Source organism: Mustela lutreola, chromosome 3 (genome assembly GCF_030435805.1).
Source record: "Mustela lutreola isolate mMusLut2 chromosome 3, mMusLut2.pri, whole genome shotgun sequence".
Lineage (NCBI taxonomy): Eukaryota > Metazoa > Chordata > Mammalia > Carnivora > Mustelidae > Mustela > Mustela lutreola.
This window is the reverse complement of record NC_081292.1, coordinates 134,030,387-134,058,151: the sequence shown is the minus strand read 5'-3', so window position 1 is coordinate 134,058,151 and position 27,765 is coordinate 134,030,387. Positions and strand designations below refer to the sequence as shown.

General features: G+C 35.6%; 1 protein-coding gene across 5 annotated transcripts in view; it reads right to left on the bottom strand.

The window, feature by feature from the left end:
• Positions 1-27,765, bottom strand: part of PDE1A (phosphodiesterase 1A) — a 346,255-nt gene that overhangs the window by 21,678 nt on the left and 296,812 nt on the right. For all 5 annotated transcript variants that reach the window (XM_059166853.1, XM_059166854.1, XM_059166851.1 and 2 more), the window contains 6 exons: positions 23,897-24,022; positions 20,115-20,216; positions 19,888-20,008; positions 8,174-8,255; positions 5,985-6,105; positions 4,785-4,945 (listed from right to left, as the gene is read on the bottom strand). In XM_059166853.1, the coding sequence (XP_059022836.1) occupies positions 4,785-4,945; positions 5,985-6,105; positions 8,174-8,255; positions 19,888-20,008; positions 20,115-20,216; positions 23,897-24,022 (713 nt within the window). The remainder of the gene's footprint in view (positions 1-4,784; positions 4,946-5,984; positions 6,106-8,173; positions 8,256-19,887; positions 20,009-20,114; positions 20,217-23,896; positions 24,023-27,765) is intronic.

Genomic DNA, 27,765 nt, shown 5'->3' with positions numbered 1-27,765 from the left:
TAAACACAAACCAAACCATCAAGTGGTTACCAAAGTAACACTTTTGCCTTGTGGGAGGAACAATATTGGTATTTGCCATTTGGGGGCTCGCTCTAAACAGACATGCTTCTTAACAGTTCTACCTATGAAGCTAAGTATATTCTATTTGTTATCTTATAGGTTTTTAAAAATCATCTTTATAAATGGCATCTTGCTATACTGAAGCAGCTTGTGTATTTTGCTCAATATTATTTGTGACTTCTCTTCCTGTTGGGACTCACACCTAAAGTTCATTTATCTTAACAGTTGTATGCTTTTCCATAATATAATTACACTACAGCTTATGCATCCATTTTTACTGTTGTTTTCAAGAACAGTGCTAGAGTGAATGTTTTGCTCATGTCTTCTGATTAATATGAGCAAAAGGTACCAACAGCAGGAATCTGTGATTTATTTTATTTAATTTATTTTTTTCTTAGAAATATATTTATTTTAAAGAGAGAGAAAGTGTACAAGCAGGGGGTGGGTTGAGGAGAGGGAGAATCCTGAAGCAGGCTCCCTGCTGAACTGAGCTTGGAGCTTGACGTGGGGCTCGATGCAAGCACCCTGAGATCATGACCTGACAGAAACCGAGAGCTGGGTGCTCAACCAACTGAGCCACCCAGATGCCCCAGGAAGCTGTGACCTTTTCGACCAGAGCTACTCCCAACCTCCCTACCAACCCCAACCTGAGAAGGGCAGCAGAAACCAGTTTGGCTGCCAGAGGCGGTAGGCTCAGAGTGCTATAGGAGCAGAGGGCAAAACCCTCTGGTTTCTACAATATAAAGAGGTGGGTTTAATTTAGAAAAAAGGGGGGGGGGACTCACAGCTTTGCAAGCCTGAGCCTGCAGTCCAAGTTTTGGTAACTGGTAGATAAGCAGCATTTCACAGAAAAATCCCAGCAACTGGAGAGCTGTGGAAGGTCTGAGATACCTCTCTACATATCTCTGGCTGACTAGGAGCTATGCAGGACTGGAGGAGACCTTGGTGAAGTCTTCCTAGACTAGCTTGATTTTTGAAAGTGATGTCAAAAAGCAGTTGTCCTTGAGGCACCTGGGTGGCTCAGTCATTAAGTGGCTGCCTTCAGCTCAGGTGAACCCAGGGTCCTGGTATCGGGTCCCCCATTGGGCTCCTTGCTCAGCAGGGAGTCTGCTTCTCCCTCTCCTTTCCCCCGGCCCATGTTTGCTCTCTCTTTGTCAAATAAATAAAGAAAATCTTAAAAAAAAAATGTAGTTATCCTCATATTCTTGGATTTCAAGGACATATTAAATTTTAATTATTAACGATAAAGTCTGTATTTTAGAAGATTTTTAAAATATCAGACACAAAATTTTTTAAGGTTTTGTATTATTTCATGGAAGGGTGAAATTCACTATTATCTACTATTGATTATGCATATAAAGTTTTCTAATTAATCATAAAAATGAAAGGAGTAAAGAGTAAATATTTCAAACCATCAAGGGAATGAATTGCAATGGAAAAAAGAAACATCTCAAGCAGTAAAAATGAAGGCAAGAAAAGTAGGAAAATGGAAATAGTAGATTAAGAAGGTTCCTTTAATTTTAATAATTTTTTATCATGAATAGATACTGAATTTTCTTGAATATTCTTTCTGTATCTTTTGTGAGCTAAGGTTTTTATCCTTTGATCCTTAATATGGTAAGTTGCATTAACATAATTTTTAAATGTAGAATCAAATTTGCATTTCTGCTGTAAACCCAGTGTGGTGGCCAATTTAGTCTGCAAACCCAGGACTCCAGCAAAGGTAAACAGATGCCTTCCAGAGAAATTCTAGCTCCAAAGTTTCTTAATCTCTCTGAATTTGTTTGATCTTTATTTGGACATGTTCTGAACAAATCAGCTTTCCACCCTCCCTCCCTACCCCCCTTCCTTCCTTCTTTCCTTTTTTTGTTGAAAGCAATATACTTTTTATCATTTGTTACAAGCAAGGAGAGAGGGAGATAGTTCTAGAAGCAGTATCTCTGTCAGTTTCTTAAAGGCGATATTTTGCCCTGCACTTTTAGTTGTTTTTACCATGAGATATTTCTCTAAGTTTATCTAGTTCACCATTGCATTGGAAATAGAAATCAAACATACAATGTTATAAATAAAATAAATTTGGCAGTAGTTGTTTATTCAAAATGTGTGTACTCTACACAACCACCTCTTGGAAATTATATTATCAAAATGATCTATGGTTTTAATTTGTTAAAGCCAGGCTGCCTGTGTTCAAATCTTGGTTCTACCTCTTCTAATGATAGGACTCAGATATTATTCCTCAATTCTAGAAACGTACATTGAGAAATTTACAAACATCGAAAGTTTATTGTCCCTGGGCAACAAAATCTTCAAAAAGCACAGTGCCAGAAAGTTCATTAGGAAGGGAGGAATCACAGTCCCTAAGCCAATTCTGGCAGTTTTCCTTCACTGGTTTATGACAAATAGGTTCTAGGTGATAGGCTGATGTTCGGGGTTTTTGTTATTTATTTTAGTTAAAATTTTTTTGGAATAGAATGTGTTTTGGTCAGTTGGATTCTTGGGTTCACTGAAGATGAATACTTCCAGTCAATTTTTTCAGAATTTTTTGAAAGGGTCTAATAGGAAGTGCTAGTGTGCAGTGGGAAAAGCATTGGGTAAAAAATCAGAACAATTTTGACTCTAGCGCTCAGAAGCTGTGCGATCCTTAATTTCCATGAGTATAAAATGAGGGTAATCATTTCTAGTTAGGAAGGTTGTTGCAGGAGGAAATTTGATAATCCATGTAAAATGCCTGGCACACAGGAGGGATTTCAGAAGTTTTGCTTCCCTCCTCTCTTCCTTCCATCACTGGAAATATAATATCTATTTGTTTTCTTTTCTGAATAAATACATTCAAAGTGCAGTTTACATATTCATTTATTCATTCATTCAAGACTAAATAATTTTAAAGCACCTACACTATGCCAGGGACACGCTCTCTATGAGAAAATGATGACAATGAGATAGATAACGTTTCTGTTTTCCAAGAGCTTATATCTTACAGTGCTTCAGGGTCAGTATGTTGGGTATAATCTGTCCCTAGAGAAGGGTAATTCCAGTCCTTTGAAGTCTCCACTTAGATGGGTTTGACAATATTTCAGTATGGCCATCTGGTCTTGTATTGTGTTATGTTCTTTACCTACTGACAATAACGTATTACGGAGACCCTCTGGAATGGCCAGGACTAGCTACAGAATCGCAGGACCTCATGCAAAATAAAAAATGAGGCCCCTGGCTCAAAAAATTTAAAGATTTTTGAGATGATGATAGTTGAGGATTTAATTAAGCACAGGGTCATGCTGAGGGGGTGGGGCTGTCTAACTACAGGACCTGGCCCTCCTTGTGGTTGTATAGACCCACACTGCTTCTCTTCAACCAAGATCAAACTAATGGGAAAATGTGAGTTACAGAGTCAGATGAAGACTAAGAATGGTATTGCTTTTATTTCTAATAACAGAGATGGAAGAAACGATGTAACACCATTAAGGAGTTGTTTCATTTTATAAATATTTACCGAGTGCCTCTTATATGCCCAATACTGTGATAGGAGCTGAGGATATACTGGAAAACACAATAGACCATGCACTATTGTGGACCATACACTACCCACATGGAAAACAGATAATAAATTTTAAAAAGGAATAAATAAATATCATTGATTATGGACTTTTTAGATCACATTGAAGCCACTAGACTGGGCCCTTATTGGGAAAGAAAAGACAGAGGACATTACTTGTAGTGGTCTCTTTGTGGTGTTACCTAACGTAAGGCTTTTGAGCACTGCATTTGGAGAGAAAGAGCAAATTCTAGCTTCTTCACTTACTAGTTATGGGATTTGGGGCAACATCATGTAACTGTCTTCTGATTCAGCATCCTTATGTAAAATGAGAATAGCAATAGTATAAACCTTATAAGGTCATGTGAAAATTAAATTAAGTGAATTAGGTGCTGTTTTTCATGTTAAAGATAAATAATGGATTTTCCAACCTAGGAGGAATCATTCTTGCAGAGAGCTATGAGGAGAATCCCTGACTGAAGAAATAATAATTGGAAATGCTCTGGGGTATTTCAAGAACCAGCCAGAGGCCACTGTGCAGGGTGTAGTGCACAGGAGAGACACAGGGCTATGGAAGGGAGCGTGGGGGCGGGGGGAAGGGGCCAGATTTGGAATTAGAAAGCTAATTTCCTACACAAAAGATAATGACTGATACCAATTCACATACCTTGTAAACCAAATAGACTCATTTATTTGAATCAGAAAACATATCAGAAACAGCTAAAGCTAGCTGGCTTCCCATCTGTTTTCCTTTAAGGGCTGATTGCAAATGATTTTTTCCAATGCATGAGTGGAACAGTCACCAAAAGAAATAACTTAGTAACACTGAAAAAAACCACACCCAAGTCTCTGACACAGAGTGTTACATTTCTAATGCAACACAAAAGCCACCTGCAAAGCCTAAAACAGGCTCCAATGCACTTCTAGGAATGAACATGAAGTTTTGTCACCATTTTATTGTCCCCTCCTTCACATTCAGGTCACTGCCATCACGGACACATACTTCTGCAGCCCATGAGACATAAACAGAGCAGAATCTCTTTACCAGATAAACCAAATTCGTTATCAATAATCAAAAGCTAGCCAAATTCCACATACCACTGATGGCTTGCATGTTTCATCAAAGAAGAAATCTAGGGAGAGGAAAAAAAAGCCAAAACCCCAGGGGATAAGTTAAGAAAAACAATTCTACCTTGGGCAGCTAACTCTTTCCACCGTTCTTTGTTCTGCTGGATGATGTCCACCAGGTTGTTTTTGAAGCTCTGTAGGTCCACGCTTGTAAGGGAGTAGTCTGGGGAATAGGTTCCATCGTTCATGGTGCCTTTCATATTTGATCGTCTAAACAAATCAACGCTGTGAACAAAATAAAGATGCTGAGGCTAATAATTACAACCAGAAAAAAAAAAAAAAAAAGCCCAGAAAACACCAAGATCAAGATAAGAAATGAGGGAGCAAAGCCTGGAACACTTTACAAAAACAACTGCAGACACAGAATGGCAGGTGTTCAGGCCCAGTGTGGAGCATGCATCAGAGATGCTCACGTCCCTCCTTTTTCCTCTCATGGAGAGGGCCGGGACTCTGGCTGGAAGTCCCTGGGTGGGTCAAGGACCCCCAGAGCAGCATGGGGTGGTGAGGCCCTGGTTAGAATAGTGGAAGCTTGAGGTGAGCTGACTCAGTGGAGAGTCCACTGGTCAACATTACTTAAAGGGGCACGATTCTGGAGCCCTGAGGGGGGTTAATCTGAATCTTTCTCAGGTAGAACATTTCCTCAGTGCCCTCACTGGGGCAACATGTAGGGAATCTGCTGATGTGCCATTAGCAAAGTTGCATGCTCAGATGGGTAAGAATTTAGCATGATTAGTTTGCAACTGGAAGCTTTAAATAATATGCCTTAACAAATTTATCTATGAAAAATGCTCACCTTGAAATCCTGTAAGTGATTGTATATATAATGGATGTTACTGTTACATGTTAGACGCAGCTGTTGTACCCACATCAGCTATAAGCCTTCTTTTGGTATAGGCATCTCCCCAGATGCACAAGTGGGTTGTAACGGATTTGCTTGTAAGCAAACTGACACAACTATATATGTTAATATTCAAGGCATAATACATACATTTGCATGAAAATTGAGATATTTTCATTCTCCTGCGTATTGAATACTCTAATACTCCTTAGTAGTTTTATGTATTTTGTAGCGGACATCAAGTAATTTCAAAGGCAGATGCAATATCATATCTAGCCACTAGGTGGCAATACTACCTAACAATTCTTTAAAGATGGCCTGCCCTTCTGTAAAACATAGTAGGATAATCTTAAGTGAAAGGTTATTAAACAGCACAAAGATTAAAAAAAAAAAAAAAAAGATGCAATAAAGGAGAAAATATCAAACCTGCTTGCCCCATAGGAAGAAGTGTCTGTTTTTGAGGCTTCCTCTATAAGAGGAGTAATAATTTTCTCTGTTGAGTCTGTCAGAAGAGAAAATGTTGGCTCTACTATGAAATCAATGAAACCTATAAAAACAAACAAACAAAAGATAGTTTGAAATATTACATATCTTGAATTCTAAAATCTGTAATAATGAAGAGTCTGACGCACCTGGTAGAGATAGTATAATAGTTCTATAGCTCTAAAAAAATAATCTCCCAATAGTGGAAGTGATAGTTTTAAGCCTGATAACTCGTGTATATCGGCTTTCCTATTTAATACTCAGTTTTATACTCTTGTTAAGAATTCAATTCTAACCAGAGTGAATATAATTTCCTCTCAGTGAGAGGGATCATTACTTTTCTGAAAGATCTCCACTTGCTTGTTGAATTTATTATTCATCAACAAAAAAATAATACCTAAGCTCCAAATAAACAAAATAATTGAAGTTTTTTTCTCAGGCCACAGGAAGGCAACTGCTTTTTCCCCTCTTACTGTATCAGTCAGAGCTTTCTGCCAGTGTGTTAATATTTCAGATTGCTGTTTGTTATTCTCTGGATGTAAAGTGTTAGTTCACAGCATGTGGGCGTGTTCTGTCAAATCAGTGAAGAGAACAGTAACATCTCTGGAAGACAGCATTATTCCCACCACCTTGAGTTGTCAGGATGAATAAAGACTTTAAATTTAAAGTACTCATCAAGATAGAACATGACATACAGAGAGAAGGGGGCACTGTCCTCCAGGGAGCCCTACCCCCCTAGTGTTTAGATGGAGGAGGAGACAACCTATTGTACACTCTGTATACACATACTCATTACGCGTCCCTGGAGAGGTGGGCCACTGGAAATCGAGCTTGTGGCCTCACACACACCTGCGAGCTATGGATGGTCATCTGAATATAAGAGGAAACTGGAGGGAGGCTTTTTAAGTGATACTGTGCCCAGAAATATCTACCCATCAGATACCAATAATTCACATTTCAAGTAATTGGATTAGTAATATTATGTATTAGGGTGCCTTTTTTTTTTTTAAGAGGGAGAGAAGGTGGGGGAGGGGCAGAGGGAGAAACAGAATCCCAAGCAGGCTCCACCGGGCTGGAGTCCACAGGGGCTCAGTCTCACAACCCTGAAATCATGGCCCCAGCCAAAACCAAGCCCCCCAGGCACCGCTAAGGCGCATTTTTAACTCAAGAAAACTTCAATAGTTTTATGTTTTGATTGATGCCTTCGACTCAAAGCAATGTTAATTGGCCACCAGTGTGCTACTTCCAGTTCTGTCTGTGGTTTTAAATGCCTGGGATATGGAGACTTGCAAATGATGTGTCACCTCCACTAACAGGGTAGCAATTTATATTATAGCAACAAGCCTCAGAAACTTCCTTTCTTTCCAGCTTGCCTGAGGAGGGGCTTAGCCTGCCACCCTCACACCTGCTAAACAATGGTAGGCACCTGTGTTAAGCTAGAAAAATAGCTTTTGGAATTTGGATGGGAAGGGGCAAAGGTCAGAGCAAGAAGGTTTCTGACAGTTGACAGGGGCTCTGTAGGACTTGGTGCTGAAGCAGCTAGAGAGGTTAGGAGGCAATCCTTATGTTTATTAATCTTACAGTTCAGTGATGAAGATGCTGACTCTGGGAATAACTATTACAAATATTTGGACCAGGCATCATAGCTACATAGTTTTAAGAATGGGCTGAATTTGCTGGGTAATCTACTTGTATCAAAAGAATTTTTTTTTTTCCTGAAGGAATATAAGCTACTATTTTAAATATATGTTGCAAACTTAGTGATAACAACAGATATACTGATATTTTCATTGAATTGTCCTACACACAAAGGATTAAATTATAGATTACAATCGTCAGAAACAAAACACAAAAAATGTTGTCTCTTACACAAGAAGAAAGTCCATTATTTGTAAAAGGGTTACAAATCAAGTAACAATTACATTTACTAATATTCCTTGACTGAATTCGTTTTGTGAGACCTTTTTCAGAAGTCTTATCATTTAGCACCATACAGATCCGTCTAAAGATCAACTTTATTATGAATAAGAAGTGAGGTTTTCATGGTTGTTGCCCTTTTGACAACATGGTTTATCATTTGAAAACTGGCTCGCACACACCCACCCTCCATAACCATTATTCTTAAGCAGTACCTATTTGTGACTGGGCCACCATCGTTGATTTCCGATCACAAAGTGGGGAAAATGGAAGTCCTAATTCAGCTTCTTTATCTCCCTGTCAAAGAAAAGCTCATTAGTACAGACTTGGGTTGGAGATGCTTAGATAATGAGCAGTCTAGATAAAAAGTCTAAAAAAAGCCACAGCTTTATTGTAATTGGCACTGTGTTTTTATTTAATTTTTATTTTTATTTATTTTTTTTTAACAAGTAAATGAATTTTTTTAATAATAATTATTTTTTTTTTAATTTTTTATTTTTTATAAACATATATTTTTATCCCCAGGGGTACAGGTCTGTGAATCACCAGGTTTACACACTTCACAGCACTCACCAAATCACATACCCTCCCCAATGTCCATAATCCCACCCCCTTCTCCCCAACCCCCTCCCCCCAGCAACCCTCAGTTTGTTTTGTGAGATTAAGAGTCACTTATGGTTTGTCTCCCTCCCAATCCCATCTTGTTTCATTATTTAATTTTTATAAAAGCAAAGGGATAGTCCAAGTTGATGTAATTTTACTCAGTCTCCTTTTGAGCACATAATATGTTGCTGAAGGGAAAAAATGGGCATTTTCAGCACATGGAGACGCTGCTTTGGCATCACAACCCTGTTACTGTGAAGAGACAAACCTTTGCTCTTTGGAAATTACCGCACTTGCCAGAAAATAGTCATCTCTGTGTGTTATTTGGCATTTAATTAACAATCAAGCTCGTGGATTTTCATGCTTTTTTTCTCCCCCCAGGCCAAGTACATCACAGATCTTCAATATAAAGACTTCATGATTGTACCGCTTTTTGAAATTAAAAGTATATAAACATTTTGAAATGTCTTTCTACTAATTAACCAATTTTAATTGAATCTTCCACAGCAAATAGTGAAGAGTATCTTCAACATTCTTACATTCCGTGTGCATCATTTTATTTTATTATATTCTCAGAAAATTGAAATGTCAATGATTTTTATTATTTGATCTTACCTATGGTAGGTTAATTGAGCACATATATTAAAGAATTCCATTCATGTGTGGGTTCAACATCACAAGAACTAATTCAGTTTTCATCTCCTAAAATAAAGGTGGCTGCTCTGGGCAAAACGTTCTCTTCACAAGATTTATCAAACATCAAACATAGGTTCTTTCCTAAGCATTCAAGGGTATGTGCTTACAAAAGAAAGCTACTTCCACTTGTTTCTCTTCACATCAATTTTCTGGTATTTGAAAGAATGCCTCAGACTTTATTTTCTCCTAAGCTATTGGCTGTATATCTTCATGGACTCCACTGGCTTTGTGTAAGATCACAATTTAGGACACACGGTCAGGTTCTGAAATCAGAAGACAAAAGGGAGGGGCCTTCACTTTTGCTTTGCTGTGGAGCCCACATAACAATGGCGTGCTAGTCTGAGGAATTCCAAGTTCCCACTCGCTCTGTGTCCTTGAACCACTTTCCTCATGATCTTTACAACATCGCGTCGGTATGTTTTATGGGTTTTACAATTTTTCATTGACAATGTTGTCTGGTGCACTTCCTCTAAACCATGCCTCTGATTATAAGGAGCAGAAAGTTTGAAATCAGAATTGTTTGGAGGAAAATCTAGATATGGTCAGCAGAGAAGTAGGCAAAGTAGTTGCAAATGGCTATATTTTATTATGGCATGACTTAGAGAAAATAGGGAGTAGAATTTCCATGACCTCCTTCAGCAGCTGTGCTCCTTCCTTAGAGGATAACAACACCCATTCCATTTGGAATTAATATTAACATCCAGCTTAAGGGAAAGAGGACAAGGAATTATTAGTGCCATCAGCATTGGAACTACAAGATATACATTTGAGTCCCTGCTGTCCGACGGTTTCTCTCTGTTACTTCAGATGTATCACAACCCTTGCGAAAATGAATTCTCCTCATACGTTACCTCACTTGGTAATTGTGGTTAACTCCTATCAGGAATGAAGATATCCTAGTATCTGTCTAGTAGGATTATCGTCCAGTTATCTAAGTTATGTGAAGCCTAATACTTGGAAAATAGTCATCAAATATTAGCATATAAGAACCATACTTCATATAGGTGAAGTGGATTGAGAGTACACTACCCATGATGAGGAGTGAGTACTGCACAGAATTGTTGAATCACTATATTGTACACCTGAAGATAATATAACATTGTATGTTAAATCTACCGGGACCAAAATTTAAAAAAAAGAACCATACTTCATCATAGCAAAGATACAGAGCTGTGAGGTATTTATGATGTCTAATGGATGGTGTTAAACCTCAGGAAAAAGGATTGGTTGAATCGAGCATGTGGCAGAGAGGCATTTCCTGCCACCCCCCACCCTCCGTTTTCTAGCAGGGAATGGACCTGACAGGAATTCTGCTTTGGAAGATTGATTTGTCAGCAGTGTGGGGGATGATGAGAAGTGAATCGAAGATGACTCTTGGCTTCACACCTGAACGAATAGGAATCTTTGGTGCCACAAAGAGAAGTGAGACAATATGAATGAGGGCTGGATTTGAAAACTATTATGGATTTGATTTTTAGCATATTGAGAATAAGGTACAAGAATAACATCGCTGTTTATGTTAAAATATAAATATTTTAGTGTTAAAATAGAAATAAATCTCCTCATGGACTTGGTGCGAAATGTGATACTGGAGATACTTATGTGATCTATGTGGGTACAACTGATTGGCTTTACTGATCAGGGGGCTGCTGTTTTGTATTTAATAGCTATATTTTTATACTATATGACAGAGGTTCTTTGTTCTAAAAATGATAATTTGGGCCTGAAGAAGACATTGTGATGAATCACCTTCCATGAGCTAAATTTTATAGAAGGCTAGATGGCAACATTCTCATATAGGACTTAGGCATTTGACAGATATATGTAGGATTCACCTTCCTATATTTGGAGTGAAAATTTTATATTCTATTTGCTTCTTATATTCCACAATGGAATCGGGATATTAAATTTCCACTGCTAAAGCACACTGAATGCTAAAGCACATTAATTATTTAATTTATTTATAAATATTTAAAATGTTATTCTGTAGGGTGAATTAAAGGCCATGAGTGCAGGATTAGTAGGGGGCCTTATAGCCAGACTCAGAAGGCACCATAAACAAAATAGGACAAGGAGGGGGGTAAGATATGTAAAGGAGAGGGAAAGATATGTAAAGAGAAAGTTGGATTCCCTGAGTATAAATTTGACAAACTTTGTAATTTTCCTCTTTGTATCCCTGAATAGGGAACATTTACTTTCCATCAAGATGAAATCTGGGGTCAAGGCAATAGGCACTGCAAAAGTCAACTAGTTTTTCCTGGAAGATGTACTTTCATTTGAGGGCATTGCCTTCAGGAGGCCAAAAATGTACTTTCAAAAAAATAAGTAAAATACTGCATATAATAGATTTTGGTACATTGACTTTTACAGTGATTGGAGAAAAAATATAGGGCCCTAAGGACAACAAACAATGAATTAATCAAGGCCACTCGATGCTGCTCCTGGATCCCTGCATCTCTTCTTGGGGATGAGTCTGCAGTTAGGGAAGGAGAGAAAGTGACCCCAGCAACATGGAAACCCCAGGCAGCCTGCAGTGCTCGGGCTCCTGCCTGTCTTGGCAATTCCCTTGGAGGTTGTTGAGATTTCTTCTCTGAAAGGCCGCAACAAAGACCAATAATTATTTTTATGCTTTCCTAACAGTGTGAAATGCTCTAATCACTGTCAATAGGATGTCAACTCCATGACTTACTGGCACCTTTTTTTCTTTTCTGCATTTTATCTGAAGCCAAGGCAATTTCTATAGCTTTCCAGAATTGAAGGAGATAGAAAAGGGTAAAGTATAGAAATCCTGAGAAACCTTTTGCATTGAAACCTAAATTTTAATCACAGAAGCCATACCACCAATAAACATACAGGAAGCTCCTGACCGTAGACCTGGGGGCCACTGTAAGGTCAAGGGTGTATTCTAGGGGCCACTAATTCTATAGGGGAATTTAACAGAGGAGAGGAGAAGAAGCAATAGTTTAGCCCTCTTGGGACAACTTACTTAAGGGATTTAAGCCACCTAATTATCTTCTTTCCTTCTAAAAATGATCCTTCTAAATTCTAGAAAGCCACCAAAGCTGTCTAAAAATTTAATAAATTTAATAAAAATTTAATAATTATTACAGCTAACATATTTACTTTCAAAATTTAATAAATTTAATAAAAATTTAATAATTATTACAGCTAACATATTTACTTTCAACAAAATTTATGATATGGTATAAATGTATTTTGTGAGTTACATTTTGTAGAACATTAGTACCTCTCGTATAATACTTGCATGTCTCTTAAAACTATGAGGTTTGATTTTTACATTTCAAGTTATTATCCTGGCTCATAGCAAGTGTTCTTTATAGTGAAGAATTTTTTTTGGTTGTGTCTGAATTTTTGATCCCAAGATCCTTGGCTGAGAATGCACTAACTAAGTACATTTTTATTACTGTGGGAAATACAATCTATTTTGAAATGACACACTTCAGCAATGCTGAAGAACATAAGGGGCCTGACGATATACGATTTAAAATAAATAAAATAATTATTTTTCCTTCCCTCTCCAAAAAATTGCATTCCCAGTCATTTTTTTGACAAGGTAATACTTATTGGTAAATGGAGATTTTACATAAATATCATTTTTTAAAATGTGTCACAAAACAACCAGTTGAAAAAGAGAAAATTCACTTAGTTATTGGGTTCATATAGTATGATGCATGAGCAAATTTTAATGGCAGGAAGTAGTTCTTCTAACTTTATTTGTAGTAATTCCTTATTATCTTGCCAAACTAATATGTTTGTTTAAGGAGAGAATAAAAAGCAAAAACCTGTCTTCCTGTACTAATGCTTTTTCCTGGGCCAGTCCCTCCACCTCTGATCTCTGTCATATCAGTCATACTTGAAATGAAAGGAGCATCTCCCAAATTCACACATTACAGTGAGAGGGCAGAGGCACCTGTGTTGATCTGTATCAGCACTTGAGGAGAGGACATTAGCTCTATTGACGAATATCACAATCATGCTGTGAAACATGCTTTGGAGATGAGGACCTGCTTTGTTGCCAGTTGCTTACTGAAGATGGAAATAGGTTTCTCATGGCTGCAAAATCTAGGTACAATTCTGATTGTCTCAGGCTACAGTTTCTCATGGATTTAGAAGGTACACTTAAAAGTAGCTATGCAGGTGGTGGGTATTATAGAGGGCACAGATTGCATGGAGCACTGGGTGTGGTAAAAAAATAATGAATACTGTTTTTCTGAAAATAAATAAATTGAAAAAATTAAAAAAAAAAAGAAACCTAAAAAAAAAAAATTCCATGCCAAAGAAGTTTGGAAAATGCTATAAGCTATAATGACTCTAAGACTTTCATATTACCTTATTAAAAAACATTTGAGAATTCTAAAAAAAAAAAAAAGTAGCTATGTCAAGAGTTGGGGTGACATTGATGAATTTTAAAGGATGGTAGAGATAGTTTGGTCTACCTTGGTTTGTCTTCCAGAAATACATTGTGTTTTAAAAATTCTTAATATTGATTTAAGCCCTTTTGTTAGATAAAATGAACTTAGTGGACAAATTAATAAGAAAGTGACTTAGAAGTCAACACATCCCAAAATTCCTCTGCATTTCTCTGAAACAGTAAATCACACATGTGTATATATGTATGTACATGTACCTACATGTATATATGTATATGTGTATATTTACATGTGTACACACATATCCACACACCTCCAAAGGGCTACAGTATGGGATATGACAACGAACAAGAGTCCTGTGAGATTCATTTAGTTAATTGAATGTGTCGAAACATTTTAGCTATTCACAGCAATGTCATATGTTAACATAAGTCTCATAAAGATAAGCTTGTTTTGCTTGTGAACATGTTTGTTGGTAGTACAAACTCACTTGTTTTGACCTTTGTCTGTTTTGCTATATTTCTTTCTGAAGGGGATTTGAAAGTCACTTACTTTTAGAAGTCCAGAGACTGAGAAATATAAGATTCTATTATTAAAAGCTTAAGTCCTAAATCAACTTATTATGATCTGAAAGGAATTTCAGAGTTGAAGGGAAGAGGGGAATGCTAGTAGAGACAATTTGATTTTATAATAGCCCATATTAACATATATGCTTTACTCTCCTTTGAGCTGTAAGTGTTTTACGTTCAGGTCACTCAAGCAAAGACTGAAAAAAGTCATTTCTGAACATTCTGGGATGATAAAAATGCCTATCATTGCCCATTAAGAATATTGTAAAAACAAACAAACAAACAAACAAACCCCCCACAAACCTGACCCTTTCTTATTCTAACACAGTCTGAAAAATGCAGATCATAAAAACATTCCAAATATCATGATGCTATACCTATTCTAAGACTTGACCTTTTGTGTTGTGTGCATTTTAATCTCTACTTAGATGTCTGAGTCACTGTTTATCAGGTGCTGAGAATGACATAGCCATATGAAACAGTTTCCCTCTACCTGGATTTCAGATATCAAAAATCAGTGCATGCTGGAAGCTTCATTATTAATACTAGTAACCTTTCTAGAAAAATCAAGAATATATTGAACTTCAAAAACACCTGGACTTGATTTCCTTAAATTCATTAATCTCATGGTTCTGTAAGGTATTCTTTGTCTTGTTTGAAATCAATAAAAGACAGCGATAATAAAAGTCATGATACTATTTAGATATCAGTAATCTTCAAAAGTCTCTGGAGTTTATTAGAGACTTTTCTTAACACTGTTCTTTTTTTAAAGCTCAAGTTATTGATGAAGCACCTTTATTCTGACATATTCTTTTTTAAGTCAAGGACACAAATCTTAAAAGCATAAATTATGAACATATTTGTATAATTAACAATTAGTATATAAAACATTTCCATCACCTCCAGAAGTTCCCTTAGCTTTTTCCAGTGAATCTCACCTCCTATAGACACCCATTATTCAAATTTAAGTCACCAGAGATTAAATTTGTTAATTTTGAACTTCATATAAATGGAATTATACAGTATTTATTTTATGAAATTTATCCTGGTTTGTATCATTAGTTCATTTTTAATTGTTGCATGGTATTCCACTGTATGACTATTCCATTTCTATTTCTGATGTTAAATTGAACTGTTTCTAATATTGTGCCATCACAAGTAATAAGTAGTATTATTATGACTACTCCACATCTGGTGGGCATAAGAACCAATTTTTCTGAGTTATACATATGTGGGTGGACATGCTGCATCACAGGGGAGTTTAAGTTTCAATTTAGTGAATTGTAATCTTCAGATGAGTTGTAATGATTTATACTTCTGCTAGCAATGCCTGACACTGATTATACTTCCACCAGCAATTCCTGGACTTCCAACTGGGGTCCAGTTGTTCCACATCCTCAATAATGCTTAGTATTTTCAGTCCTTTTAATTCTAGCTATTATGATGGGGATGTAGAGGTATCTCATTGTGCTTTAATATGCAATTCTTTGATAACCAATGATAACGAGAGTACTTGTATGTGTTTATCACTCATTTGTGTATTTTCTTTTATGAAGTGTCTAATCAAATTAGACTAAATTTTTAAAAATTTTACTTTTTTATTAAAAAAATTTGTAAGATTTGTAGGAGTTCCTTATATAATCTGTGAACAAGCTCTTGGACAGATATTTGTAGTACAAATATTTTTCTCACTCTATGGCTTGCCTTAATGGTATTTTAGGAAGAGAAAAACGCTTTAAAATTCGCTCTTGTCCACTTTACCAATTTTTTTTTCTTTTTTAGGCAGTACTTCTTGAGTCCTCTCTAAGAAATATTTGACTTCTCCCAAGGTTAGAGATATTCTAAGTTTTCCTCTAGAACATTTAGAGTCAGATTTTATATAAGGCTGGGGTCAAACTTGAATTAATATTTGTATAAGGGACAAGATTCCTTTTTTCCCATATATTTAGTAAGTATCATTTCATTGTTATTTACAAACTTTCCTTTCTCCATTTAACTGTTTTGTTGTTTTTATTGATGCAACATGGAGGCTTAAGTGGGTAGAAGAAGAATAAATGAAACAAGATGGGATTGGGAGGGAGACAAACCATAAGTGACTCTTAATCTCACAAAACAAACTGAGGGTTGCCGGGGGGAGGGGGTTTGGGAGAAGGGGGTGGGATTATGGACATTGGGGAGGGTATGTGATTTGGTGAGTGCTGTGAAGTGTGTAAACCTGGTGATTCACAGACCTGTACCCCTGGGGATAAAAATATATGTTTATAAAAAATAAAAAATTTAAAAAAAAAAAAGAAAATCAAACAACCATATAAGTATGGGATCACTATTCTGTTTTATTGATCTATTTGCCTGTTTACATGTTAATAACACACTACTTTGATGACTCTAGCTTTCTACTAAGTCATGTGATAAGGAGGAATAAATACTCCAATTTTCTGTCTTTTTCAAAGTTGTTTTGGCCATTTTTAGATTCCTACATTTCCATGTTGATTTCAGGATCGGCTTTCTTTCAACTGCTACAAAGAAGTCTGTTACAATTATTTTTTAATTTTGAATTTTTTATTAACATATAATGTATTATTGGCCCCAGGGGTACAGTTCTGTGAATAGCCAGGTTTACACTCTTCACAGCACTCACCATAGCACATTCCCTCTGTTACAATTTTTTATAAAAATTATCCTAAGTATATTAATCAATTTTGGAAGAATTGACATCTTAACATGTTAATCCATTAATGTGGTATACCTTCCAATCTACATAGATAGGTCTTTTTATTTTTTAAAGATTTTATTTATTTACTTGACAGAGAGAGAGAGGGAAGCAGGCTCCCCACTGAGTGGAGAGCCCGATGCAGGGCTCGATCCCAGGACCCTGAGACCATGACCCGAGCCGAAGGCAGAGGCCCAACCAACCGAGCCACCCAGGCGCCCCCATAGATAGGTCTTTAAAAGTCTTCTTTCAACAATCTCCTGTGGTTCTCAGTGTTTAGATTTTATATGTATTTAATTAAATATATTCCCAAGTATATTTTATTTTTATGATATTATAAATCATATTGTATTGAAATTTTTATTTCCAAGTTGTTTGATGTCAGCATACAGAACTACAATTGATCCTACAAATTTGTTGAAATTATTTATCAGTTCCAGTAGCTTTTTAAAGATTCCTTAAAATTTTCTTTGTAGAAGCTTATGTTTCTGCAAATAAAGACAGTTCTTTTTATTTCTATCCAATCTATACTTAATTTTCTTCTATGTATTTTAATGGCTAGAACTTCAAATGCCATGTTGAAAGGATTGGTAAGAGGAGATATCTTGAACTTAGTATGAACGTGTTCAGTATTTCACCAGGAAATATTATGAAAGCTATAGACACTTTTTACCATGTTGAAAGAGGTCCCTTATTTCTAGTTTGCAGAAAGTTTTTGTAATTAATGTCTTTTGAATTTTGTCAAATGCCTTTTATGCATCTATTGATATGACAGTAGGACTCTTTTTTCTTTTAGTACAGTAAATTACTTTAAATGATTTTTTAATATTAAATCAACTCAAGTTATAATATGTACTCTTTTGTTATATCGCTGGATTGGATTTGCTAACATTTAAAGGAATTTTCCACCTAGGTTCATGACAGATATGGGTGTGTAATTTTCTTTACTTGCAAAATCTTTGTCAGGTTTTGTCAGGGTTATACTGATAATTTTCCCTCTTTCTCTGTGTTAAAACTGGAATTATTTTTTTCTGGAAAGCTTGAGAGAACTTACCATCTCTCAACTGAATTGAGAATTGAAAGAGAAAAATTGAAACCATCTAAGTCTGAATTTTTCTTCATAGAAAGAGTTTAAATTACAAGTTCAGTGTTTAAAAATAGGTACATGGATATACAAATTATAATTTTTGTGTGTGTTTGTTTTGTTTTAGTAATTTATATCTTTCAAAGAATTTGACAATTTCTTCTAAGTTGTCAAATGTATTGGCATAAATTGTGGATAATATTTCTTATGCTTTGCTATATGTAGGGTCTATAATGATAACATCTCTTTTACTTATAACTTTTTCTTATACTCTTTTTAAATTTGCTGATAATTTTATTATTTTTTCAAAGTACCAACTGTTTTCTTTGTCAATTTTTGCTATTGTCTTATTTCTATTTAATTGATTTCTGCTTTTATATTTGTTACTTCCTTTGATCAACCTTATATTTGTTACTTCCTTTGATTAACTAGGTTTAATTTTCCTAATTCTAGCTTATTTAGGTGGAAGCACAGATGACTGATATATACTTTTTTTTTTAATATAAGCATTAAAATAAATAAAGATTCCTCTAAGCATTGATTTAGCTGCATCTGACAAAATTTCAATTGTGTTTTCATGATCATTTAAAATAATTAAACATTTTTTAAACCCAAGCAAAGTCATTTATATCTCTTCATACTTCTGGGGATTTTTTTGTATCTAATATGAGAAGGTCATTCTTAAAGATCTGTAAGTTCTCTTTAGATTTACCATTTTCTGGTTAATATTTGGTTGAGTGCATGAAATTATAATTTTTATTTGACTATAGCACACAGTTGCCCTGTAGAACTGGATAGGTTTTAGCATTTGTGGGTTTTTTTTTTTAAATCGCAAAATGTATTAAAATATATTTAAACTATTTCTGGTGTGAAAATACTTAAATTTGGAAGATGCTACTCAGTAAGTTTCTCTAGGACTATACAATGCTATTTTAAAGTGAAACCATATATCATAATCATTGACAATGGGAGACAGAAAGCAGAGTCCTCCAAATATAGTAATATATTCAGTCGTCATATGTCTTAGAATAGGTATAATGTCAGTTGGCTATTCCTTATAGTATTTTTTATAATTAAACCATAATCATAAGAATAGTGCTTTCTTGAGTTCTTTGAGTTACTATAACAAATTGTCAAACCTGAGAAGGGTCATGGGTACCCCTGAATTTATAACCAGTGGTCAGAAGGGCTGGTGTCCTAGGGCCCTACCTGAGGTTGGCATCTTGAAGTGAAGCCATTCTAATGGAAGACTGAGTCTTTAACTTTGGGAACTGCTGCTAACTCTGGGTGATCAGCATCATAATTGTATTGTGGTACCTTAGGTGGGAATGGAAAAAAACAGGGACACTATTTTTTTTTTAAAGTATCCTTGAGGTAGAGACCACGCCCATTCCCCATGTCCAACCTTGCTTTTTCATATAACAATCTAGTTTTAACTTAGGCACATGTCAACCAAACAAAAAAACTACATTTCTCAGCCTCCCTTGCAACTGTGCATATATGACTAAATTTTAACCAACAAGATGTATACAGCAGTGCTATACACCTGCCCTTTCCCATTTTATGATGAAAGATATTTGCTATCCCAACTCTAATATTTTATCTTTGAACAGCAGATAATGATGCTAATTTGTTTCTTTCTTTCCTAGGAGTAGCATCAGAGATCCAAGACTTGCCTATCTTTAGAACATATATTATACTACATAGGATTATGAATTATATTTATCTGAAAGACTAATAAATTCTGCTTGAGACCCCAAGAATGTGTTGTGGCCAGTTGATAATAGTCACAAGTCCTGGATTCTGCATTTACAAAGGTGCATATCAATACGTCTAGACACTATTTCCATATTTGCACATATTGTCATAGAAGCACCTGTAGGAAAAACTCCTCCATCAGGGCCATGGTCCAGCGGTGGTGCAGCTGCCAGGATTTGGCTGGGTGGCTGATGTCTGCTGCATGGAGAATCAGGGACATAGTTTTGGCTTTGTCAATCCTGTCAAACCAAGGACATATTTAAATTATCAGAAAAAGTCACCAATTACAGTCTTTTCTGAGTCTAAGCCTATGGAACTTTAACATGATGGAAAAAAATAACCTACCCTTCAGGTTGCTGCAAACTGTTTCTTATATTTTTAATTTGCTGGAAGTGACCTGACATGTCTGTAGACAAAACCATTTCAATCACCAGGTTCCGAAGATCCCTGTGGAGTCATCAAAAGAAGAAAGGTTCATTTGGCTCTTGATGATTCTCAAGTAAAACATTTCCTTAATATTACTGACTAAATTTTATTTTTCTTTATGGATATAAGCACAAAATATGCTACTTTTTAAATGTAAAAGAGCTCACAAACATTGACATTATTTCACCCTTTAACTCTCGCAGCTTTTGGAAGTTGCCGGGAGAGTGCTCTGTGAATGATGCTGTTTAACATCTCCCCTTCAAGAACTGGATATTCCCCCATGCACAACCACAACTGTCTACTACTCATAATTCCTAATTACTGTCTATCTGAAAGGAACCTGATCAACTTAAAAAAATAATTTTAAATGCAGTATTTGCTATTATTAAAATCACCAATATGTATTCAGGATTTATTCAGTCCAAGCAGTGTGGTAGGTTCTTTTATATGAGGAGGTATTATTATTTCACACCAGAGGAGACTGAGTTTTACCCAGTCACACAGGTAACTGGTAGATGGAAAAGATTCAACCCCAAGAGCTCCCACTCCTACAGCTGACACAAGGACCACTTCACTGTGCCAAACTTCTGTCATAAGAACCCCAGAGAAAACGAGATGCCGAAGTAGGTGGGGATTCTTCATTTCAGCTTTTGAAACCCTGACTCTACAATGCATTGTAGACAGAGCTATTGGTACTATTGAAATTTTAATCACATTTTAATCTGAGCTATTCAGTGACGTGCATGAATATTTGCACACTAAGCAGGAAAGGCTTGCATGCTCTATAGGTCATCGCTTGCTCAGTATAGATAGAGAAAAAGGTCACTTACACTGGAAATCACATTTTACTTTCATTCTGTGGCATGGCCAATAAAAAGAATAAGCTAAGTAAAATAAGTAAAATGTGTGTGGTAAAGTTGAATTATAATCTTGTGTCAAAGATATTTAACCTAAAGTTTCTGTGATTGAGTAATTTGTTTTTAAAACAGCCACATATTAGAGGAGATTGCTGAAATTCAACTGGATTTTTAGATGGGCACTGTGAGAAATCCATATTTTAATTACTATTGATGATATTAGATAGCTTGCTTAGAACACTTTTACCCAAATATTAAAGGAATAGAAGCTAAAAATAGTTAATAAAATTGTGTCTTTTAAAAAGATTTCATTTATTTACTTCAGAGAGAAGAGAGAGCATGCATGCAAGAGAGCATGAGTGGGGTGAGGGGCAGAGGGAGAAACAGACTTCCCACTGAGCAGGGAACCTGATGGGGGTCTCCATCTATTCTAGAACTCCAGGAACATGACCTGAGTGGCAGCAGACACAGCCAACTGAGCCACCCAGGCACCCCTAAGTTATTCTCAATTACATTTTTTTCTCTGAAATTATGAAGAGACCCATATTACAATAGCAACTGAACCAAAATATTCATTTTAACCAGGAAAAATGAGATGAAAGTTTTATGAAATCTATAAAATTTAGTATATTGTACTTTGCATATGAGATGCTAGATATTATCAATAATCAACTAATAATGTATTAATAAGCTAGGCAAAATAGTGCATAAGGGAAATTATTTATTTATGAATCTTCCTTACCAAAATTTTAAAATTATTGCATTTATGGTAACTAAAGTTACTTTAAGAAATAAATAGGCATGCAAACAGAAAGCCTACAAATCTCTAAAAATCTATTCATATTTTAATTTATGGTAACTTGTCATCAACTTTCTACTACCAAATGTATCCTTTGTAGCTTTTTAGAAACAATGTTGGATCTATTAAATTCTACAATCCATATGATACTATAGCATTTGTTAAAACATTTCTATAAAAACATTCAATTATGATGATTCTGAGTAGTTATTGTACAGAAATTTATAAAATATTAAATGAATAAATTATTAGAATAATAAAGATGTTAAAGAAAAAAAATAGTAGAAAAAAATCACATCGAAATAGCAACAGAATCAACTTTGAGAAGGAAAATGTTGAATTCAAAGGAATAACAATAAAAATTAATAATATTAAATGATATCTCTGGGAATAACGATCACTGACAAAAAATTAAACACTCTAAATGTAAATAATCATGTCTTGGACCACAGGAAATACCTCCAAACTTATCTCCCTAGCCTACCTTTGCTCTTCTATTCTCCACATAACACAGGCAGTGGTAACTTTAAAATCTTTTTACAATTAGATGCTGGCCTTCTTAGCTGGAAACCCAATTGGGCTCTTGTTTCTTTCTTTTTTTTTTTTTAATTTAATTTTATTTTTTCAGTGTTCCAGAATTCATTGTTTACGCACCACACCCAGTGCTCCATGCAATACGTGCCCTCCTTAATACCCAACACCAGGCTCACCCTGGTGAACCTCCCCATTCCCCTCCCCTGCAAAACCCTCAGTTATTGGACTCTGGGCTATTGTTTCTGGCAGAATAAAATGAAAGGCCTGATCCAGTTTCCAAAAACAAAGTGCCTCCCACCACCCACATGAGATCTGCTTTTATAGTTGCAGAACTGAGCCCGTATTTTTAACCCACTGAGCCACTCATGTGCCCCTGTGAGCCTGTATTTTTTACACAGCTTCAAAATGTCTTTGAAAAACCAGAAAGCTTGAGTATTTGGAAAAGTACCTATCAGAAATTCGGGCTTGTTTTAAATCCTGAATTAACCTTTATTCATTTATTCACTCATTTATTTTGAGGCAGTTCTTTTTTTTTTTTTTTTTAAAAGATTTATTTGACACACACAGAGAGAGAGAGAACACAAGTAGGCAGAGCAGCAGAGGGAGAGGGAGAAGCACAGGCTCTCCACTGAGCAGGGAGCCAGATGCGGGCTCAATCCCAGGAGCCTGGGATGATGACCTGAGCCACAGGCAGCGCTTAACTGACTGAGCCACCCACGCGCCCCATATTTTGAGGCAGTTCTTGATCCCAAGGCACTTCATTTTTTTAACCTTTATTTATTTATTTATTTTTATTGTGTTATGTTAGTCACCATTTTACCCCTCTGATATTTGAGTGGGAAGCTTTTTGGCCCATTAACTAACTTTCAACAAAATCTTTGTTAAAGCCTTTGTTAAAGGCTTTTTTTTTTTTTTAAGAAAGTATAAGTAGGTCTCATTGACTAGTAGGCATATGCAGACATATTTGCACTAATAATTTCTATGTAAATCAGAAATTCATACTCCCAGGGTCCTGGGATCCAGCCCCGCATTGGGCTCTCTGCTCAGCAGGGAGCCTGCTTCCTCCTCTCTCTGCCTGCTTGTGATCTCTGTCAAATAAATAAATAAAATCTTAAAAATATATATATAAAGCTAAACTCCATATATAGAAAAGTAATATATGAAGAAATCCATATTACATTAAGATTTTGAATTTATTTAGGACCACATATTGGTATAATTAAATGGAGTTTCATTACAGAAAGTACATCATTATGTATCCTAAACTACCTGTTGTGTGGTATGCAGTGTCGTGGACTGGCCATGATGTATACAGATGTGGAATTAGCCTGGAAAATAGCTCAACTCCAATCAGCAGAGCCTAGCTCCTGAACAACATCTTGTAGGTTCTAGTCCTTCTCACAGTCATCCAGTCAAGGGGAACTTTTGTAATATGAATTTCGTCATTTTAAATTGCATAATTTAAGTTTTTCCTGAAATTAAATTTCATCTGGGCTTCCTTTGAAACTCACCTCCAGTCATCTTTGGACAAATTTATCAAAACATTCATTTCTTCTTCTTGCATAAGTCGATAAGCTGCACTCACATGGTGATTCTCAAGGACAGAGCGATCATTATACAAAAGGGCAACATCTGACCTAAGAATTAAAAAAAAATGTCCAGAAGAGGATTTATTTTAGATTTCATAAGCATTTGCTAAATATACTCAAGTCACAAGATATCTCATCAATAAGAATTCTATAATCAAACACCTATATTTATGGAAGTACTTAGTTTCTTTTTTTAAACCATGCGATAGCTTTAAAAAAATAGACTTTTTTTTTAGAGCAGTTGTAGGTTCACAACAAAATTGAGCAGAAGGTATAGAGCTTTGCCATATACCCCCTCACCATAGATATGTAAAACCACCTCCTCATTATCAATTTCCCACACCAGAGTGGTTCACTGGTTATAATTTATAGGTCTACATTGAACGTCATTGTCACCCCAAATCCACAGTTTACATTAGGATTCACTCTTGGTGTTGTACACCCTGGGTCTTTGGACAAATATACAATGACATGCATCCACCATTATGACATTGCTCTGAGTAGTTTCACTGCCATAGAAATCCTCTGTGCTTAGTCTGTTCGTCCTTCCCAAGCCCATAACCCCTGGTAGCCACTGATCTTTTTACTTTTCTCCATAGTTTTGGCTGCTGAAGAATATCATATATTTAGAATCATATAGTATGTAACCCTTTCAGACTGGCTTCTTATACTTAGTAATATGCATGTAAGATTCCTCCATGTCTTTTCATGGCTTGATAACTAAACTCTTTTGAACACCAAGTAATAGTCCATTGTCTAGGTCTATCACAAGTTAACCTTTCACTTACCTAAGGATTTCTCAATTGCTTCCTTATTAATAAAGCTGCTACAAATATCCATGTTCAGGTTTTTGTATAGACATAATTTTTCAGCTCCTTTCAGTAAATACTAAGGAGTGTGATTGCTGGACTGTATGATAAGAATAGGTTTCATTTTCTGACAAACTGCCAGAAATGGCTTCCTAAGTGGCTGTACCATTTTGCTTTCCCACTACAGTGCATGAGAAGTCCAGTGGCCACATATCTTCACCAATAGCTGGTGTCGTCAGTCTTCTAGATTTTAGTCATTATAATAGAGGTGTAGTGATATCTCATTGTTTAAATTTTCATTTCCCTTATGACATATAATGTGGAACACCTTTTCATTTGATTTTCCATCTGTATCTCTTCTTTGGTGAGGTGTCTGTTGAAACACAGTTTTAAGTTGGGCCATTTATTATTGTAGAGTTTAAAGAGTTTTTTTGTGTATTTTGCACAACATCCCTTATCAGATATATCTTTTGCAAATATTTCTCCCCACCTTGTGGATGGTCTAATTACCTTGATATTGTCTTTTACAGAGTATAAGTTTCTAACTTTAATGAAGTCCAGCTTACCAATTAGTTCTTGTGAATTTTGATTTAGTGTTGTATCTAAAAAGGCATTGTCCCATTCAAGATCATCTAGGTTTTTTCTTATGTTGACTTCTAGGAGTTTCATAGTTTTGTATTTTTACATTTAGGTCTATCCATTTTGAGTTAGTTTTTGTGAGGAGAATAAGGTCTATGCCTAGATTTATTTTTTTGCATGTTCATTAGTTTCAGATCCATTTGCTGAAGAGGCTAGACTGTGTTTGGCCTATTGCATTGCCTTTGCTCCTTCATCAAAGATCAGGTAAAAGGTAAAACTACTTTTTATGTGTGTCTATTTCTTGGATCTTTCTTCTGTTCCGTTGATCTATTTGTTTATTCTTTGACCAATACCACACCATCTTGACTACTATAGCTTTACAGCGAGTCTTGAAGTTAGATAGTATCAATTCTCCAACTCTGATATTCTCTTTCAGTAATGTGTTGGCTATTCTGGGTCTTTTGCCTTTCCATATAAACTTTAAATTTGCTTGTCAACATTCACAAACTACTTTGCTCGAGTTTCATTGGGATTGCTTTGAATCTATAGACCAAGTGGAGAAGGACTGACGTCTTGACAATACTGAGTCTTCCTACCATGAACATGGAATATCCCTCTATTGATTTAGTTCTTTGAATCTGTCATCAAATTTTTGTAGTTTTCCTGATATACATCTTATACATATTTGTTAGATTTATACCTGAGTATTTTAATTTTTTATGCTATTGTAAGTGATACTGTGATTTTAATTTAAAATTCCACTTTTCACTACTGGTATGTAGGAAAGTGGCCAAATTTTGCATGCTAACCTTATATTCTGCAAACTTGCTATAATTGTTTATCAGTTCTAGGAGCTTTGGGGTCAATTCCTTTGAATTTTCTATATAGACTATAATGTAACTTGTGAACAAAGACAGTTTTATGCTTTCTTTCCCAATCTTTATGCTTTCTGTCTCCTGTCCTTGCCTTACTGTATTAACTAGGACTTCCACTATGACCATGGTTTTAAAAAGGTAGTGAGAGAAATATCCTTGCCTTGTTCCTGACCTTACTGGGAAAGCTTCAAGTTTCTCACTGTTAAGTGTGAGGTTCGTCATCAGGTTTTTTGTAGATCTCCTTTATCAAGTTGAGAAAGGTCTCTTTTATTCCTAGTTTGCTGAGCATTTTTATCATGAATGGTGTTGGATTTTGTCAAATGCCTTTTCTCCATTTTGATATAATTTCATGTTTTTCTTCTTTAGATGATATGATGATATGATGATTTCCTTAATTCACCAGTTTGGTCATAGTTTGCTTTTAACTATCTTAGTTTCCTTTTAATTATCGTAGTTTGAATATACTTATGTCTTTTCTTTACAATTTGTAATTCAGACACTTGTAAAATAATCTAGATATGCCAAACAGAGAAAAAAAATTACCTGGTATCCTCATTCAAACATTGAATGAATCGAACCCTCTGCTGATGAATCAACCCATTCCAGATAGTTGATTACCAACTATTTTCTATGTCCTTAGACTAAAATTAGTTTGGATGGAGGGTAGAGAGAATGATGAAAATAATTTGATCTATTATGATTTTAGTTTTTTCTCCCTCATAATGTTGTGATTAAACTTGAATATTTAGATCCTACAGCATTAAATTAACTGAGAAAACCTTAAAAAAAAACCAAAATCTGAAATGTGTGTTTTAGCATCAATTTATAACAAACATTATATTTTAGAGTGATGAACTCATCAAGGAAATTTTTTTGCTTTTCACCTGTCCATATTTTCACATTATTTAAGCAAACAAACTACTTCAAGCAGCATTGCAGAACATAGTGGTCTAGCATAAAGTATGAAATATTTCAAGCATTCTCAGATCTGTATCATGGAGCCCTGGCTTCTTCCTCTGTCCTCTTAGATTGCCAGATCATTTTGCAAGTGTGGAATGGAAGCGGGGACCGCTATGTTTAATGTATTAAAATGACACATCCACCCATGTACGTTGCCAAATTGGAGGCAGCAAAAATAGCAAAAGGGAAGTCAAGTTAAAACCTGTGCAACTTAGTTTCCACTTGCTGCCGTGCCCAGACTCTTCGTTTTTCATTCCTTGTGGCAGACATATACTTCATCAGCACTAAAACTGCCTCATTAAGACTTACTGTTTTAGGCTTCTCAGTCAGTAGTATTGGTTACAGAACTGACATTACCACTGAATGTTTACCAAAGAATAGGGAAGGATAAATAAAATAAAAAATTAAAGAAGCCTGGTTTTGGTTGCAAGGAACCTATTTGACATCTGTATCTAATAATCTACTAAATAAACTAAGCTTTATAATCCAACATAGGGAAAATGACCTATGAGGTAGAACAATTACTTCATCTTTTATTTCTAGAACTATCATAAAAGTAGAAAAACAT